We start from the raw sequence: 17258 nt of genomic DNA, 5'->3' as shown, positions 1-17258 counted from the left end.
CTTGTGGTGTCACCTTGTCCATATATTGCTTTCATGGTAAGGAAACAAGTAATTTAGTAATTTGGGTGAGCTCCCCCTTCATTGACAAACATGAATTTGAGATAAGGCAAAACAGAAGGTTGTTTTTCACATAGAGTTTGGATTTCAGTGTCAAAAAGGTAGTGTTGCAAAATTCACTTTCTCAAAATTCCCAGGTTTTCCAGAGATCCTGGCTTTTTATTTATTTTATTTTTATTTCACCAGGTAGGCAAGTTGAGAACAAGTTCTCATTTACAATTGCGACCTGGCTAGTGGATTCCTGGAATCAAGAGGGAATAATAAGCAGGAAACCGGGAACCCTCCAACCAGGATTTTTGGAAAACCTGGGCATTTTAGGAAAGTTACCGTATTTTTGCAACCCTAGTCAGAAGGGGTAAAAAAAAGCACTATATATTTTAAACCACCCATACCCCTTTCAAATTGAACCTGTAAGAAGAAGGTATGATATGATATGTCCTCTGTACAGTATCAACTGTATTCACTTATCTGATGTTGACTTTAAACAATGTTGTTGTTGTTGTTGTTGTTGTGGTCTTTTCAGAGATGAGATACACTTTTAGACATTAACAACGTAAAATTGGAAAGACACTAAACTACAAATGAATTCAAACATAGTGCACCAGAGTAATGTTATGACATTCAGCTACTTTTTTACATTCTAACAAGAAATAAAGGACAGAAGAGATGTTTCTTAGAATGCACTCATGTACAGTATTGTCTAATGGTATCAGGTATTTTTTTTTAAAGTTTTAAAATAAAGAAAATGTTGCTTAATTTGCATAAATACACTAGGTGTAAGTTAAAATAAAGGGAGGAACAAGGCTGTAACCACTGAAAAACATGCTCTTTTGTCGGCCTGCCTGTTCTGTCTAGACTGCCTCTTTAATTACTGTTGTTACTTTCTGTTGCACAATTCAACAAGTGTGTCAATAGCAGGATACTCTGTCACCATGGAGACCAAAGTCACTTTTAAGATACAATATGAAACAAATAAAATACAGCACAACACATATTGAACATATTTTTTCTTCTTCTAAAAGTTTGGTTGTTTATTAAAAACAAAAACCAGAAATACCGTATTTACACACAGTACCAGTCAAAAGTTTGGACACACCTACTCATTCCAGGGTTTTTCTTTATTTTTACTATTTTCTACATTGTAGACAAATAGTGAAGACATCACAACTATGTAATAACACATGTGGAATCATGTAGTAACCAAAACAGTGTTAAACAAATCAAAATATATTTGAGATTCTTCAAAGTAGCCACACTTTGGCTTAATGACAGCTTTGCACACTCTTGGCATTGCAAGTGTGGCTCGTTCACCTGATCACCAATTGTTATTACAGAATTACCAAGAGTCTAGATCAGATGTACAACAGAAATATACCGTGTAGACATCAAGATCTTCTGAATGTCCAGATGAAAACCATCAGAAGATGTGACATTCTTGTCTCATGGCCTGATTACTACCTAAGCTGGGCTGCGTCAGAATACTATCTTATGTCTTATGTCACGCCAAGGGGACGGATTGTGAAACTCACTATATACTGTATATTCTGTGTCACTGCAGTCTCTTTCCTGACAAGTCATGCAGTGTGATCACTCCATGGCCTCCTTTAACTTACACCTAGTGTATTTATGCAAATTAAGCAACATTTTCTTTATTTTAAAACTTTTAAAAATAAATACCTGATACCATTAGACAATACTGTACATGAGTGCATTCTAAGAAACATTTGTATTTGACCGGAATTCTCCGCTAAATCACTGAACTCGATGGGCGTGACTCTGAGGTCATTGGAGGAAGGCGTCTTCTGTACGGGGGAGTTCTGTTTAGATCACCGACACTCGGCCTAAATATTAACAAGCATAGCTTGCGGTACGGTTGTGGAAGCATAAGGACCTCATCTTTCATATCAGCGAGAAAAACATTTGAAAAAATCAAAAGGTTCAATTGATACACACCTTTAATAGGGTTAGGGTTTAGTGTTCCCACACGGCCATATCTCCGTGTTATAGCGAGTATTTTTGGAAGACAGAGGGATCACGTGTTTTATGTGCTATAATTTACTCAATGTCTGATGGATTTAAACAATTCTTCATACATGGTCCAACCGTTGTATTTACTATAATTGTTTTTAAAACCATTTAACAATTTTGATGACCGTTGCCAACACAACATTAACGAGAGAGAGAGAGACGTGAGTTTTCTTTTGATTTCTACCGCCATTTTCTTCAGCTGCATATCAGACAGACACAAAATCACAGACGTCATCACTCACTTCAAAGCTGCAATACAAGTTACTCAGCTAGTGGGAAGAAGATATGTTTGAATTGAGGTGTTGTCAATCACCCTCCTCCTGTCCTAACACAGTGAGTGTGGTTTTGCGTTTTACCAGTGATGCGACCATTCCGGGACCACAGGCCAAAGTCCAGAACCATAGCTGTCTCCCCGTCACCATGGAAACAAGACAGGCATTTTGCAGACACTACTCGGCCGGTAAAAGTCCAGAAGCGCATGATCCTGTTATTGAATATACAGTCAACAGCCCACATGTAGTATGTTTCAGTTATACACACAATTTCTTGTTTACAATTGACCTCGTCAGCCCAAGAGGTTCATTTTAAAAGCCATAGTGATGACAGTAAGCAGTCATCTATAAGAAGTCTGTACAATAAGAGTACATGAATTAGAATCATTTCACTACCTGATCATAGTTGTCTGCCCAGGTGTTGTAGAAGTTGACCTTATCCCCGACCTTAGCAATATTGCTAGCTGACAGAAGGGAGTCCGTCACATCTTCAAATGTTGTAGTTGGAGCTGCCATTCTACATCCTTCTCGGTCCTCTGACTGTCTGATTCGTCAGGAAGGATACGAACACGGTAGAAAGCTATTCAGAGGTTGTGCTTGGCCCAGAAGGAGAGGGATCGTTCCGGAAGTCTAGATGTTGAGGTGCAGCAGCTGTACAAAGGGTTTATGGGAGGCTGTTCACACTGCTTCAAGAAACCTTCAAGGTGTGTGGCCCCTTTGAATACTTCACCCACAATAGCCCACAGGGTTTGATCATGCCACAGGTTTCAACATGTTTGTTCAGGGAACTTCTGCCAATGTGTAGGTGGACTATTTTTGCGGTGGCACCTCGAATAGAGTTGCAGTACACATTGAGTTCGAAGGATTGAGTTGGTAACTGGAAAGTTGCATTTAAACACCAATGAAAACACCAAAATTAACATTCATGATATGAAAGTAGTCAATTGGGTGGGGATTCATATGGGTTGGGATCAGAGCATTGTCTTGGTTTGTTATGGCTTTAAGCTATATCACTGTGATCTAGTGGCCACAATAAATGAATGACAAGATTTGGTTCAGCATTGCAGGTGGTGGTAAATTATCAATATTAGCTTTATGCTTTTCTTCAAACACAAAATAAGAAGAAAATGAACTTCTTTGAAATAGAGATGAGTCGTCTTTCTATCTCTATGTATGTGCTGTGGACCATTAGCTTCAAATAGCTGCATTAGCCCCATTGGCTCCTTTTCCTCCTGTCAACCAACAGCCTTAGTGGCGTTGGCAGAAAGCAGACGTTACCTGTTTTCAGGGATATGGTATTTTCAAACTAACTTCCTTTTCCCCTGAAAAATACAGGTGACTTACTACGCCTGCTACATTAGGTTAGTCAACCTATGACAGAACCACATGCAGTTGTTGAGGTGCAGCACAGAGGTTTATGTGAGGTACTCTGTAACTCCATTCTAACTCTTCACTTAATTTTATGTGCCTTGCACATCAGTGGCGGAAGCCCTCAATGGCAATGTCAATGCTAAAATGGGTTATATCCATGCTCAGTCCTCTATTTATCTCTATGACAACAGGAACAACTCCGATATAAAGTATTTTTTTGGAAAGTTGCGTAACAACCTAACCACTAGAAAAAAACGTATATTTGATCAAATATGCCTCACGTAGCAAAATAGCAATTCCATTTTTTTGTAGACCAAATTTGAAACTCATTGACCTCATTTAGTGGGCTTATTGTCGTGGACAGACTGGCCGGAGTAAAACCTCTTGCTTCGCCAATTTCTCTCTGCCAACGGGAACTTATTCCAGTGTGTGGGTGGACTATTTCCACTTTGGCATCTCCAATTGCGTTACCAACAGTGAGGTGCAACACACATTGAGTGCTCCCTCTAATTCTGTCTCTCCCTCCCGGAGGACCTGAACTCTAGGACCATGCCTCAAGAATACCTGGCCTGATTACTCCTGGCTGCCCCCGGTCCACCTGGTAATGCTGCTGCTCCAGTTCCAACTGTTCTACCTGCAGCTATGGAACCCTGACCTGTTCACCGGACGTGCTACCTTGTCCCGGACCTGTTGTTTTCAACTCTCTCTACCGCACCTGCTGTCTCGACCTCTAAATGATCGGCTATGAAAAGCCAACTGACATTTACATCTGAGCTGCTGACCTGTTGAACCCTCTACAACCACTGTGATTATTATTATTTGACCCTGCTGGTCATCTATGAACGTTTGAACATCTTGGCCATGTACTGTTATAATCTCCACCCGGCACAGCCAGAAGAGGACTGGCCACCCCTCATAGCCTGGTTCCTCTCTAAGTTTCTTTCCAGGTTCCTGCCTTTCTAGGGAGTTTTTCCTAGCCACCATGCTTCTATATTGCTTGCTGTTTGGAGTTTTAGGCTGGGTTTCTGTATAAGCACTTTGTGACATCAGCTGATGTAAAAAGGGCTTTATAAAAACATTTGATTTTATTTGGTTGAGTTTAAACACCAATAAAGACAATTGACATACATGATGATTACAACAGCTCAAGGCTCATAAATTACTACCGTATGAATTTTTTGGGGGAAAAAAACAGACAGTATATGATGACAAATAGTTCAAGAAACATTATCAACAATGATACAAAAGAAATGCTCTTCCCCCCGATTCCATTGATCACCAACTTTCAATGTATGTTGCATTTTGGGGATACAAAATTGTCTGACTTGCATTGCACCGTGTCCACCTCCAGAATTACTCTGCATTACTCATGCAACTTTACTTGAGCAACTTCTGAAGCTACAGCTGGCTTGTCTGACGAAGACTCTACTACAACTTCTGAAGCTACAGCTGGCTTGTCTGACGAAGACTCTACTACAACTTCTGAAGCTACAACTGGCTTGTCTGATGAAGACTCGACTACAACTTCTGAAGCTACAGCTGGCTTGTCTGATGAAGACTCTACTACAACTTCTGAAGCTACAACTGGCTTGTCTGACGAAGACTCTACTACAACTTCTGAAGCTACAGCTGGCTTGTCTGATGAAGACTCTACTACAACTTCTGAAGCTACAACTGGCTTGTCTGATGAAGACTCGACTACAACTTCTGAAGCTACAACTGGCTTGTCTGATGAAGACTCTACTACAACTTCTGAAGCTACAGCTGGCTTGTCTGATGAAGACTCTACTACAACTTCTGAAGCTACAGCTGGCTTGTCTGATGAAGACTCTACTACAACTTCTGAAGCTACAACTGGCTTGTCTGACGACAACTTCTCACAAACCTTGATGCCTATAAATCCAGGCTATTTTGCTATATCAGTCAAACTATCAAATACAACTCGTACATGATTGATCATAATTAAATAAGTTTGTTGTTGATATCTCCAAAGACAACACAGTTTGACAAAAAAGGGCTAGCACAAAGCTAATGCTAGATTACTTTAAAATTCTTCTTCTCATGAACCGCAACTCAGATTCATTCAATATTTGGTATATAGACATTCTGTAATGGCCACTAGCTAAAATGGCGCAGTTCGGAGCAACACGAACGTTAGACCTGATTTCATTTTTCTGTGGATGATCTTCACTAGCTAACGTCACCATAACATTGTCTACAAGCGTGTTTGAGGGGATTTCTATTGGATAAGCATTTTCTAGGCATCTTTATCTTTGGAATAGTAGCTGCCTTCAAAGATGGCCGCTCAATGCCAATGTAGGGCACCACTGTCACAGACTGTACAGGTGTGTTACTATACAGGGGTGTTACTGTGATGTCACTGTTATGGCCTGTACAGGTGTGTTACTGTACAGGTGTTACTGTACAGGGTTGTTACAGGTCTGTTACTGTGATGAGGTCAATGTGATACGATACAATATACTTTATTGATAATGTCACTGTGATGACTTCCTGTAAACATACACCACTCCAGGTATGTACCCCTTCTCCGGCTCCGCTACGGCTTTCTCCCAGTCCTCCACCTCTGTGATCGCCACGTGACCCCAGAGCCCCGCCCCCTCCATCAGCTCCAGCTCATGCTCCAGCGCTGCCTTGTACTCCAGGTTGTCATGGTTACCTCTGGTTGTCATGCAGACGTAACCACCTGGAAGGGGTAAAAATGAGGCATGGTGGAGAGTTTGTTTCTGTCTCTTTCTGTTTATAAATACACTATCTGGCTGGTCACTTAGAAATGTCTTTGTTTTGAAAGAAAAGCTATTTTTTTTGTCCATTAAAATAACATCTAATTGATCAGAAATACAGTGTAGACATTGTTCATGTTGTAAATGACTATTGTAGCTGGATACGTCTGATTTTTAATGGAATATCTACATAGGCGTACAGAGACCCATTATCAGCAACCATCACTTCTGTGTTCCAATGACACGTTGTGTTAGCTAATCCAAGTATATAATTTTAAAAGGTTAATTGCTCATTAGAAAACCCTTTTGCAATTATGTTTGCACAGCTGAAAATGGTTGTTCTGATTAAAGAAGCAATAAAACTGTCCTTCTTTAGACTAGTTGAATATCTGGAGCATCAGTATTTGTGGGTTCGATTACAGGCTCAAAATGGCCAGAAAGTGAGAAATGAAGGCTATTCCATGCGAGAAATTGCCAAGAAACTGAAGATCTTGTACGGCACTTTGAGCAAGAGGACAACTGAGCAAGAGGACAAGTACATTAGAGTGTCTAGTTTGAGAAACAGACGCCTCACAAGTCCTCAACTGGCAACTTCATTAAACAGTACCCACAAAACACCAGTCTCAAAAATGTTTGCTTTTCTTTCAAAAACAAGGACATTTGTAAGTGACCCCTAACTTTTGAACTGTAGTGTATATAGAACAAGTGTATGTATTTCAGTATTATTACTGAATAGTATACTTAAGCAATAATGCTCGAGGAGGTGTGGAATATGGCCATTCTTATACAGCACTTAGTCGTGTTATATTGGCCAAATACCACAAACCTGGTTACCAACGCAACTAGAAGAGTAAACAAGTAAATTTGCATCATACCAGTGATATATTATCTGACATACCACGGCTTTCAGAACCCAAACTACCCACTTTATAAAGTTATTATGCACAGTATGTTTTGTCCAATTAAAAACAGTCATGTGACCTGGTTTGGTGGCCTGGCACAGCTCTCTGATGACTCTCACTGGCACCTGGCCGTCACTTAACGCCCCAACAATCACTACCACATCAAACTGCCCTGCAGGAGGGTAGAGGAGGAGGACGACGAGTTACAGGGGATGAGGAAGCAGAGGGAGAATAGAAAGGGGGGAAATGGATTAGAGAGGGGGGAGAAGGAATATAGAGGGGGGAATGGGGAGGGGGAATAGAGAGGGAGGGTGAGGAGGGGGAAAGAGACAGAGGGTGAAGAGGAGACAGTGAGAAACCAAGTTGCTTTTCTTTCCGTGCATTTGTTTGTAATGTAATCTCCCAGGGTAAAGCATGTCTAATCTAATCTCCCTGCATGTTTGTAATGTAATCTCCCAGGGTAAAGCATGTCTAATCTAATCTCCCTGCATGTTTGTAATGTAATCTCCCAGGGTAAAGCATGTCTAATCTAATCTCCCTGCATGTTTGTAATGTAATCTCCCAGGGTAAAGCATGTCTAATCTAATCTCCCTGCATGTTTGTAATGTAATCTCCCAGGGTAAAGCATGTCTAATCTAATCTCCCAGGGTAAAGCATGTCTAATCTAATCTCCCTGCATGTTTGTAATGTAATCTCCCAGGGTAAAGCATGTCTAATCTAATCTCCCTGCATGTTTGTAATGTAATGTCCCAGGGTAAAGCATGTCTAATCTAATCTCCCTGCATGTTCGTAATGTAATCTCCCAGGGTAAAGCATGTCTAATCTAATCTCCCTGCATGTTTGTAATGTAATCTCCCAGGGTAAAGCATGTCTAATCTAATCTCCCTGCATGTTCGTAATGTAATCTCCCAGGGTAAAGCTTGTCTAATCTAATCTCCCTGCATGTTCGTAATGTAATCTCCCAGGGTAAAGCATGTCTAATCTAATCTCCCTGCATGTTTGTAATGTAATCGCCTAGGATAAAGCATGAAAATCTGCCAGTATTCAAGTCAAAATAAATCTCATGGTCTAGTAATGTCTGATTGCTTCAGACAGACTGATATTTGCTGACTATTATGAACATGATCAGTTATGCAAAGTTCAAAGTTTAGTGGTACCAGCTTGGACAGGAAGTGGTTCGTCTCCCAGCATGCATTGCTTGAGGTCCTGGTAGAGGCCCGTCTTATTGGCCAGTTCCAACATGCCTTTGCTCCCATCAACGCCCACAAAATGCCTGAAGCCCATCCTCTTCAGCTGCATATCAGACAGACAAAATCACAGATGTCATCACTCACCCCAAAGCTACACGCCATCCTGTGTACTGTACAAAACTGTGTTAAAGCTACCTGATATTTTACCATAGGTGTCGGGGGTGTGATTTAGTGAGGCTCACCTGTGCTGCAACCAATCCAGTGCCACAGGCCACGTCCAGAATCACTGCTGTCACCCGGTCGCCATGGTAACAGGGGGACAGGCAGTTTGCCGCCAGACTCGGCGCACGATAGTCCAGAAGACCCACGTCCTGCGGTGGAGTTAACATACACACAGTTATACACAGTAGACACTGGAGTAGGCCAGTCTCTCTGGACCCCTCCTCTCCCTAAAAACAAAATACATACATCTAATGTGCCAGCCACTCAAAGTGTTGACTATCCGATTGCTGTCCAGAGTTCTGAAATTGCGACGTCTACGCGGCTATCCACCAGACAACGTGGTCTTACGTGTTAACCTATAGCCTTGCTTTGACGGATACATGTTAGCCTTTAGCTTTGCTTTAACGGATACATGTTAGCCTTTAGCTTTGCTTTAACGGATACATGTTAGCCTTTAGCTTTGCTTTAACGGATACATGTTAGCCTTTAGCTTTGCTTTAACAGATACATGTTAGCCTATAGCCTTGCTATAACGGATACATGTTAGCCTATAGCCTTGCTTTAACGGATACATGTTAGCCTTTAGCTTTGCTTTAACGGATACATGTTAGCCTATAGCCTTGCTATAACGGATACATGTTAGCCTATAGCCTTGCTATAACGGATACATGTTAGCCTATAGCCTTGCTTTAACAGATACATGTTAGCTTTTATTTTTGCTTTAATGGATACATCTTAGCCTTTAGCTTTGCTTTAACGGATACATGTTAGCCTATAGCCTTGCGCCACTGGGTACCTTGCAGTCATTATCCCGGTTTTCTGGGAGAGGAGGATGGCCGGCACTCTCACTAGAGGCACTGAAACTGAGGCACTATTTGACCTAGATAGTTTGTGTGTATGCATTGATATGTAGGCCACGTGTGCCTTTTAAAAATATATATGTAATTCTGTCCTTGAGCTGTTCTTGTTTAATGATGTTCTGTATTATGTCATTCTGTATTATGTCATTCTGTATTATGTCATTCTGTATTATGGTTCATGTTCTCTGTGGACCCCAGGAAGAGTAGCTGCTGCTTTTGCAACAGCTAAATGGGGATCCTAATAAAATACCAAATACCAAACTATTCTTGATGGGAGGAATTAGAGGGGGCCACTGTCATTGCCGGGCCAGAGCAGTGAGGTCAGTCTGGACTGGGAGGATGCATCAGTAGGTCTACTAGCTTCCACCTGTGATGGTGTTTCGTCAGTCGAGAACGAGTTGGTAGCTTCGGTGATGTGCTAAACTTTTTCTCCATCGGAGTCCGACCTGATTCCCCTAACTTTTTTGAAATTGATAGCCAAATAGGTGAGGATGCCAAGGTGGGCTGCCGCCGGTGCCAATGACAAATGGCTAATTAGATGCATGACAAATATATATAGTCTGTTTTCCTCACCTGCTACGATGTAGATTGGACAACAAAACACTTGGCTTGCAACATGTGGATAGTAAAAAAAGCCATACTGTCAAAATGATTTCTTTAAAACATTTTTTGAGAAAAACATACACAAAAGTATGTGGAGAACCCTTCAAATTAGTGGATTCAGCTATTTTATTTTACCTTTATTTTACTAGGCAAGTCAGTTAAGAACAAATTCTTATTTTCAATGACGGCCTAGGAACAGTGGGTTAACTGCCTGTTCAGGGGCAGAACGACAGATTTTGTACCTTGTTAGCTCGGGGAATTGAACTTGCAACCTTTCGGTTACTAGTCCAATGCTCTAACCACTAGGCTACCCTGCCGCCCATTTCAGCGACACCAGTGTATAAAATCGAGCACATGGCCATGTAATCTTCATAGACAAACATTGGCAGTAGAATGGCCTTACTGCAGAGCTCAGTGGCTTTTAATGTGGCACCGTCATAGGACAACAAGTCAGCGTGTATAATTTCTGCCCTGCTAGAGCTTCCCCAGTCAACTGTAAGTGCTGTTATTGTAAAGTGGATATGTCTAGGAGCAACAACGGCTCAGCCTCAAAGGGGTAGGTCACACAAGCTCACTATGGGAAATAGGGTGCATTTTGAGATGTAGACAACAGTAATGATCTTACCTGGTCATAGTTCTCTGCCCAGGTGTTGTAGAAGCCGACTTTGTCCCCGGCCTCTGTGTTTTTGTGGGCTGATAGAATGACGTCCTTCACGTCCTCAAATGTTCTATGTGACATTCTAGATTCTTGTCAATCCTTTCTGTGGGAGAAAATTCTGGAATCAATGTCATGCATTCAGAATACTAACCTTCGCCCAAGACACCAAAGGTAACGATTGGATTGACCTTATTATGTCAGGGCTATCAAAATAGGTCGTTGTCAATAAAACCTCACAAGAAGGTGCAGAGCGTTCGGCTGGTCCAACTCGAGGTGTCGAAAAAAAGAAAATTCAACCCCATCCTCAAAGTTAAATATATTTTCATTTGACCCCCTATTAAAAATAACTCAAAAATAATTATTTACCAGCATAAATAACAATAACTGTAGTAACCCTGTGTTTATAAATGGGGATATTGACCTTACCACTTTAGCATGGTTTTGTGGCACAGTCGATGACACGCAAGGCTAAAAGGCCAGAAGATTTAGTGTTCGCCAACCACCATGGACGAGCTCACTATCTCTGCCTGTCTCAGTACACTACGATCAGAGAAGGCTGCAGACAATGATCAGCTAGGGGGAAATCACATTGTCTACATTTTGATGCTATATCTATAATTAAATTACATTTGCAGTGCCTTCAGAAAGTATTTAGACCCCTTGACTTTATCCACATTTTGTTACGTTACAGCCTTATTCTAAAATGTACTAAATATATATTTTATCTCAGCAATTTACACACAATACCCCATAATGACAAAGCGAAAACAGTTTTTAGATAAAAAATAAAATAAAAGTATTCAGACCTTTTGCTAAGAGATGCGAAATTGATCTCAGGCACATTCTGTTTCCATTGATCATCCTTGAGATGTTCCTAAAACTTGATTGGAGTCCACCTGTGGTAAATTCCATTGATTGGACATGATTTTGGAAAGGCACATACCTGTCTATATAAGGTCCCACAATTGACAGTGCATGTCAGAGAAAAAAACAAAACACGAGGTCGAAGGAATTGTCAGTAGAGCTCCGAGACAGGATTGTGTCGAGGCACAGATCTGGGGAAGAGTACCGAAAAAATTCTGCAGCATTGAAGGTCCCCAAGAACACAGCGGCATAGGCCTATGTGACGACTTGGGAGAATGATGATCGGCAACAGACAGCGCATCAGTATCAGAAGTAAAAATACAGCCAGACTAGCCTGCTACTGTTCCTTTCTGTAATCAGAGTAGACCCACAACTGACCCAAATGGAATGAAACATTCAAAATACAGGGCTTTTGCGCCATTACTCAACAAACATTTTCACTGCAGTTTACGGCCTATAGTAGAACTGTACTTATTTGAAAACAATAATGCAATTATTCATTGATTATGGCGTTGTAGGATACTCTAGGTAGGATCATTTTATTATCCATCAACAAGATCAATAGGGCAGATTTGAGCTGCATGTCTTCACTGCTCTTTTATGCGCCATGACGCACCTGGCCTCCCTGCTGCCTATCAGCTACTCCTCTATCTTGTGGATTTATATAGGAAATTGGTGCAGATTTGAACTGTTTTATGTGTGGTATGATTGTCAGTTAACCTATTGCAGATCTGGACAAATGATCAAAGTACCACTATTGTCACTATGGATAGAGGGCAGGATAGACAGTTTCACGGGTAGACTAAGATCGAATCGTACCACGCATGCTCTGACGCTCGTCGGATGTGGCAAGGCTTGCAAAGGATTACAGACAACAAAGAGAAGCACAGCCGAGAACTGCCCAGTGACACGAGCCTACCAGACGAGCTAAACTACTTCTATGCTCGCTTCGAGGCAAATAACACTGAAACATGCATGAGAGCACCAGCTGTGCCGGAAGATTGTGTGATCACACTCTCCGCAGCCGATGTAATACCTTTAAAGAGGTCAACATTCACAAGGCCGCGGGGCCAGACGGATTACCAGGAAGTGTATTGCTAGCATGCGCTGACCAACTAGCAAGTGTCTTCACTGACATTTTCAACCTCTCCCTGTCCGTGTCTGTAATACCAACATGTTTTAAGCAGACCACCATAGTGCCTGTGCCCAAGAACACTAAGGTAACCTGCCCAAATGACTACCAACCCGTAGCACTCACGTCTGTAGCCATGAAGTGCTTTGAAAGGATGGTAATGGCTCAAATCAACACCATTATCCCAGAAACCCTAGACTAGAGGTCGACCGATTAATCGGAATGGCCGATTAATTAGGGCTGATTTCAAGTGTTCATAACAATCGGAAATCAGTAATTTTGGACGCCGATTTTGCCCAATTTTTTTTTTTTTACACCTTTATTTAATCTTTATTTAACTAGGCAAGTCAGTTAAGAACACATTCTTATTTTCAATGATGGCCTAGGAACAGTGGGTAAACTGCCTTGTTCAGGGTCAGAACGATCTTGTCAGCTCAGGGATTCAATCTTGCAACCTTACGGTTAACTAGTCCAACGCTCTAACCACCTGCCTCACGAGGAGCCCGCCTGTTACGCGAATGCAGTAAGAAGCCAAGGTAAGTTGCTAGCTAGCATTAAACTTAATCAATCATATTCACTAGTTATAACTACACATGGTTGATGATATTACTAGTTTATCTAGCGTGTCCTGCGTTGCATATAATCGATGCAGTGCGCATTCGCAAAAAGGACTGTCGTTGCTCCAACGTGTACCTAACCATAAACACCAATGCCTTTCTTAAAATCAATACACATAAATATATTTTTTAAACCTGCATATTTAGCTAAAATAAATCCAGGTTAGCAGGCAATATTAACCAGGTGAAATTGTGTCACTTCTCTTGCGTTCATTGCACGCAGAGTCAGGGTATATGCAACAGTTTGGGCCGACTGGCTCATTGCGAACTAATTTGCCAGAAGTTTATGTCCCCTCTTTATGACATAACATTGAAGGTTGTGCAATGTAACAGGAATAGTTAGACTAATGGATGCCACCCGTTAGATAAAATACGGAACGGTTCCGTATTACACTGAAAGAATAAACGGCTTGTTTTCGAGATGACAGTTTCTGGATTCGACCATATTAATGACCTTAGGCTCGCATTTCTGTGTGTTATTATGTTATAATTAAGTCTATGATTTGATAGAGCAGTCTGACTGAGCGATGGTAGGCAGCAGCAGGATCATAAGCATTCATTCAAAAAGCACTTTCGTGCGTTTCAAACGTCACTTGCTTTGAGACTTGGAGCAATTGTTCCCCTTGCTCTGCATGGGTAACGCTGCTTCGAGGGTTGCTGTTGTTGTTGTGTTCCTGGTTCGAGCCCAGGTAGGAGCGAGGAGAGGTACGGAAGCTATACTGTTACACTGGCAATACTAAAGTGCCTATAAGAACATCCAATAGTCAAAGGAAATACAAATGGTATAGAGAGAAATAGTTATATAATTCCTATAATAACTACAACCTAAAACTTCTTACCTGGGAATATTGAAGACTCATGTTAAAAGGAACCACCAGCTTTCATATGTTCTCATGTTCTGAGCAAGGAACTGAAACGTTAGCTTTCTTACATAGCACATATTGCACTTTTACTATCTTGTCCAACTCTTTGTTTTTGTATTATTTAAACCAAATTGAACATGTTTCATTATTTATTTGAGGCTAAATTGATTTTATTGATGTATTATATCAAGTTAAAATAACAACAAACTAACATGGTCCAAACACACCAAGACAGTCGTGAAGAGGGCACGACAAAACCTATTCCCCCTCAGGAGACTGAAACGATTTGGCATGGATCCTCAAAAGGTTCTACAGCTGCACCATCGAGAGCATGGTCGCATCACTGCCTGGTATGGCAACAGCTCAGCCTCCGACCGCAAGGCACTACAGAGGGTAGTGCGAACGGCCCAGTACATGACTGGGGCCAAGCTTCCTGTCATCCAGGACCTCTATACCAGGCGGTGTCAGAGGAAGGCCCTAAAAAATGTCAAAGACTCCAGCCACCCTAGTCATAGACTGTTCTCTCTGCTACCGCATGGCAAGCGGTACAGGAACGCCAAGTCTAGGTCCAAGAGGCTTCTAAACAGCTCCTACACCCAAGCCATAAGACTCCCGAACATCTAATCAAATTGCTACCTAGACTATTTGCATTGCCCCCTCCCCCTCTTTTACACAGTTGCTACTCTGTTATCATCTATGCAGTCACTTTAATAACTCTACCTACATGTACATATTACCTCAACTAACATTGACTCTGTACCAGTACTCCCCTGTATATAATCTCACAATTGTCATTTTACTGCTGCTCTTTAATTAAGTTACTTTTATTGATTATTCTTATCCATATTTTTTTTAACTGCATTGTTGGTTAGTGGCTCGTAAGTAAGAATTTCACTGTAAGGTCTACTACACCTGTTGTATTTGGCCATGTTACTAATAAAAATTGATATATGATCCACCAACTACTGCAGTCACTATGGACAGAGGGCAGGATAGACCGTTGACTGGTAGACAATACTGATCTGGTGTATAGTAAGAGTGTGGAAATACCAAACACCTTTATATGGGAGGTGCAAGCAGATGAGAAAATGTGGCTATATGGAAGACATTATATAGTAAAACCTGCAAAATGGGGGGCGATGCACTCCCCTCCTGTGTCCATTAAATGTTTATTTTTTAACTCCCCACTGCAAAAAAGAAAAGACTTTGACCCCCACCCAGCAAATGTCTAACTGTCCCTGAGCTGACACGTTTACTTTGCAAGCTACAGGTATAAACTTTGTACAGTTGGCTTAACATATAGTGTAAGGTAAGTAGACCTAATGTACTTTTTTCTCTAACCAACGTAGGCCTGCCTACCTAGAGAAGTTAGCTAATGTAACCACCTTTATAACGTTGTTTTTAATAGTGTTTAATCACGATTGCTGCTGACAGACAGGATAGACAACATTGATTGATGGACCACGTCAGTCAAATTGGCTAGAGAGGTAATAGACGACCAGGTCAATGTCGCAAGTTGAACAGGTTCATTTTCAGTGGTAAAAGTAGATGGCCAAATATTGTTTGATTTGTTTGCCATCAAATAGTGGTGATGGCAGTAGTCAGACTGACAACTTTACCAGGAGGTTGAGGACTTTCCAAAAGCCAAATCTGAAAAAGCAAGCTACAGTAAATTATACGTTTGCATAGATAGCTAGCTAACGTTACAGTACATGCCAAATGGATGATATCACACGTATCTGCTAAATTGTTTTTTACTCGTCATGAAAAGCATGCACTTAGCCAATTGCTGTATAACTCTGATGACAGAGCCAAATGTGGAATAATCGGAAATGTGTATTTCTGACTATGCTCTTCAAGAGTTGGCGGTTTTAAAACCAAAACAGCACGTATTTGCCAAAGGTTTTAGCGGAACTGGGGGTCTCCTTGCCCCCCAGCAGCCAAACCGAACGCTTAAAAACTGTCTGTTCTATAGATTAGTGAAGTCGTTGATTGATTCCCGCAATGCATGATCAGCACCTACAACATCAAAGGCTACAACTAAGCATGTCTAAGGCATGAGGAAATATGAGGAAACAGCCCGCATCTGTACTGGTGTAGGCTATCTGAGGTCATTAAATGGCGCAAGACTAACCATGCATCTAATTGTATTTACTGTTATCACTCATGTTTTTTACTTACCAGATTACTTAGCTAGCTAGCTACACTAGACAACTGGAATGACTTTGGGGTGGCACAGCTGTGACGCACACACGCAATGCAAACGGGAGTCCAACACGTGTTTCAACTATATAGTAAAATATATAAAAACAAAAAATGTGATTTGGGGTGTTAATTAAGAGCTATTGTTAGGCATACGGTTAACCGTCTGGATAAGGTTAGGTCTAAAATCCAAATTTTAAGAAGAAAATTGTAGAAATGGACGAGGGTTGTGGCTGTGTTAACTAGTGACCACCAAGTTCAAATACTAGAGACATTAGAGAAAGGGAGGAGATAGGCATCGCATTCCAAGTACTATAGAGACATTAGTGAAAGGAGATTGGGCATTGAATCGACAAAACGTTTACCACACACCCAACAGACTGTTGGGCCAATCGCGTTCACGTTGTCATGGTGCGTCACGCAGTTGCTAACATAATCCCCTCTCAGTCAGGGTATAAATCGCTAAACCTATAAATCGATAAACCTGCCCATTTTCCTCGAAAGTACGTATTTTCGCGATTCTAACACGATACGATATTACAGAAAATCAAATAAAATCAAATGTAGTTATAAAGCCCTTCGTACATCAGCTGATATCTCAAGGTGCTGTACAGAAACCAGCCTAAAACCACAAACAGCAAGCAATGCAGGTGTAGAAGCACGTCATGAAAAGCAA

At 41.2% G+C, this 17258-nt stretch overlaps 1 protein-coding gene across 2 annotated transcripts; it reads right to left on the bottom strand.

Annotated features, from left to right (window-relative positions):
• Positions 1–6195: 6195 nt before the first annotated feature.
• mettl27 (methyltransferase like 27) lies at positions 6196–16876 on the bottom strand. Of its 2 annotated transcripts, none has more exons than XM_052520557.1 (6): positions 16562–16876; positions 10872–11007; positions 8804–8932; positions 8529–8664; positions 7451–7543; positions 6196–6432 (listed from the first exon to the last, which is right to left on the bottom strand). In XM_052520557.1, exons 2-6 carry the CDS (start codon positions 10983–10985, stop codon positions 6224–6226), a joined length of 681 nt encoding a protein of 226 aa, XP_052376517.1. In that variant the 5' UTR covers positions 10986–11007; positions 16562–16876; the 3' UTR covers positions 6196–6223. The 2 variants fall into 2 exon arrangements, with proteins under 2 accessions (XP_052376517.1, XP_052376518.1); XM_052520558.1 differs by lacking the exon at positions 16562–16876 and adding an exon at positions 11711–15340.
• Positions 16877–17258: the final 382 nt, after the last annotated feature.

This window comes from Oncorhynchus keta, chromosome 6, assembly GCF_023373465.1.
Source record: "Oncorhynchus keta strain PuntledgeMale-10-30-2019 chromosome 6, Oket_V2, whole genome shotgun sequence".
NCBI classification, from domain to species: Eukaryota; Metazoa; Chordata; class Actinopteri; order Salmoniformes; family Salmonidae; genus Oncorhynchus; species Oncorhynchus keta.
The sequence above is the reverse complement of the archived record's forward strand: the minus strand, read 5'-3'. Positions and strand labels throughout refer to the sequence as shown.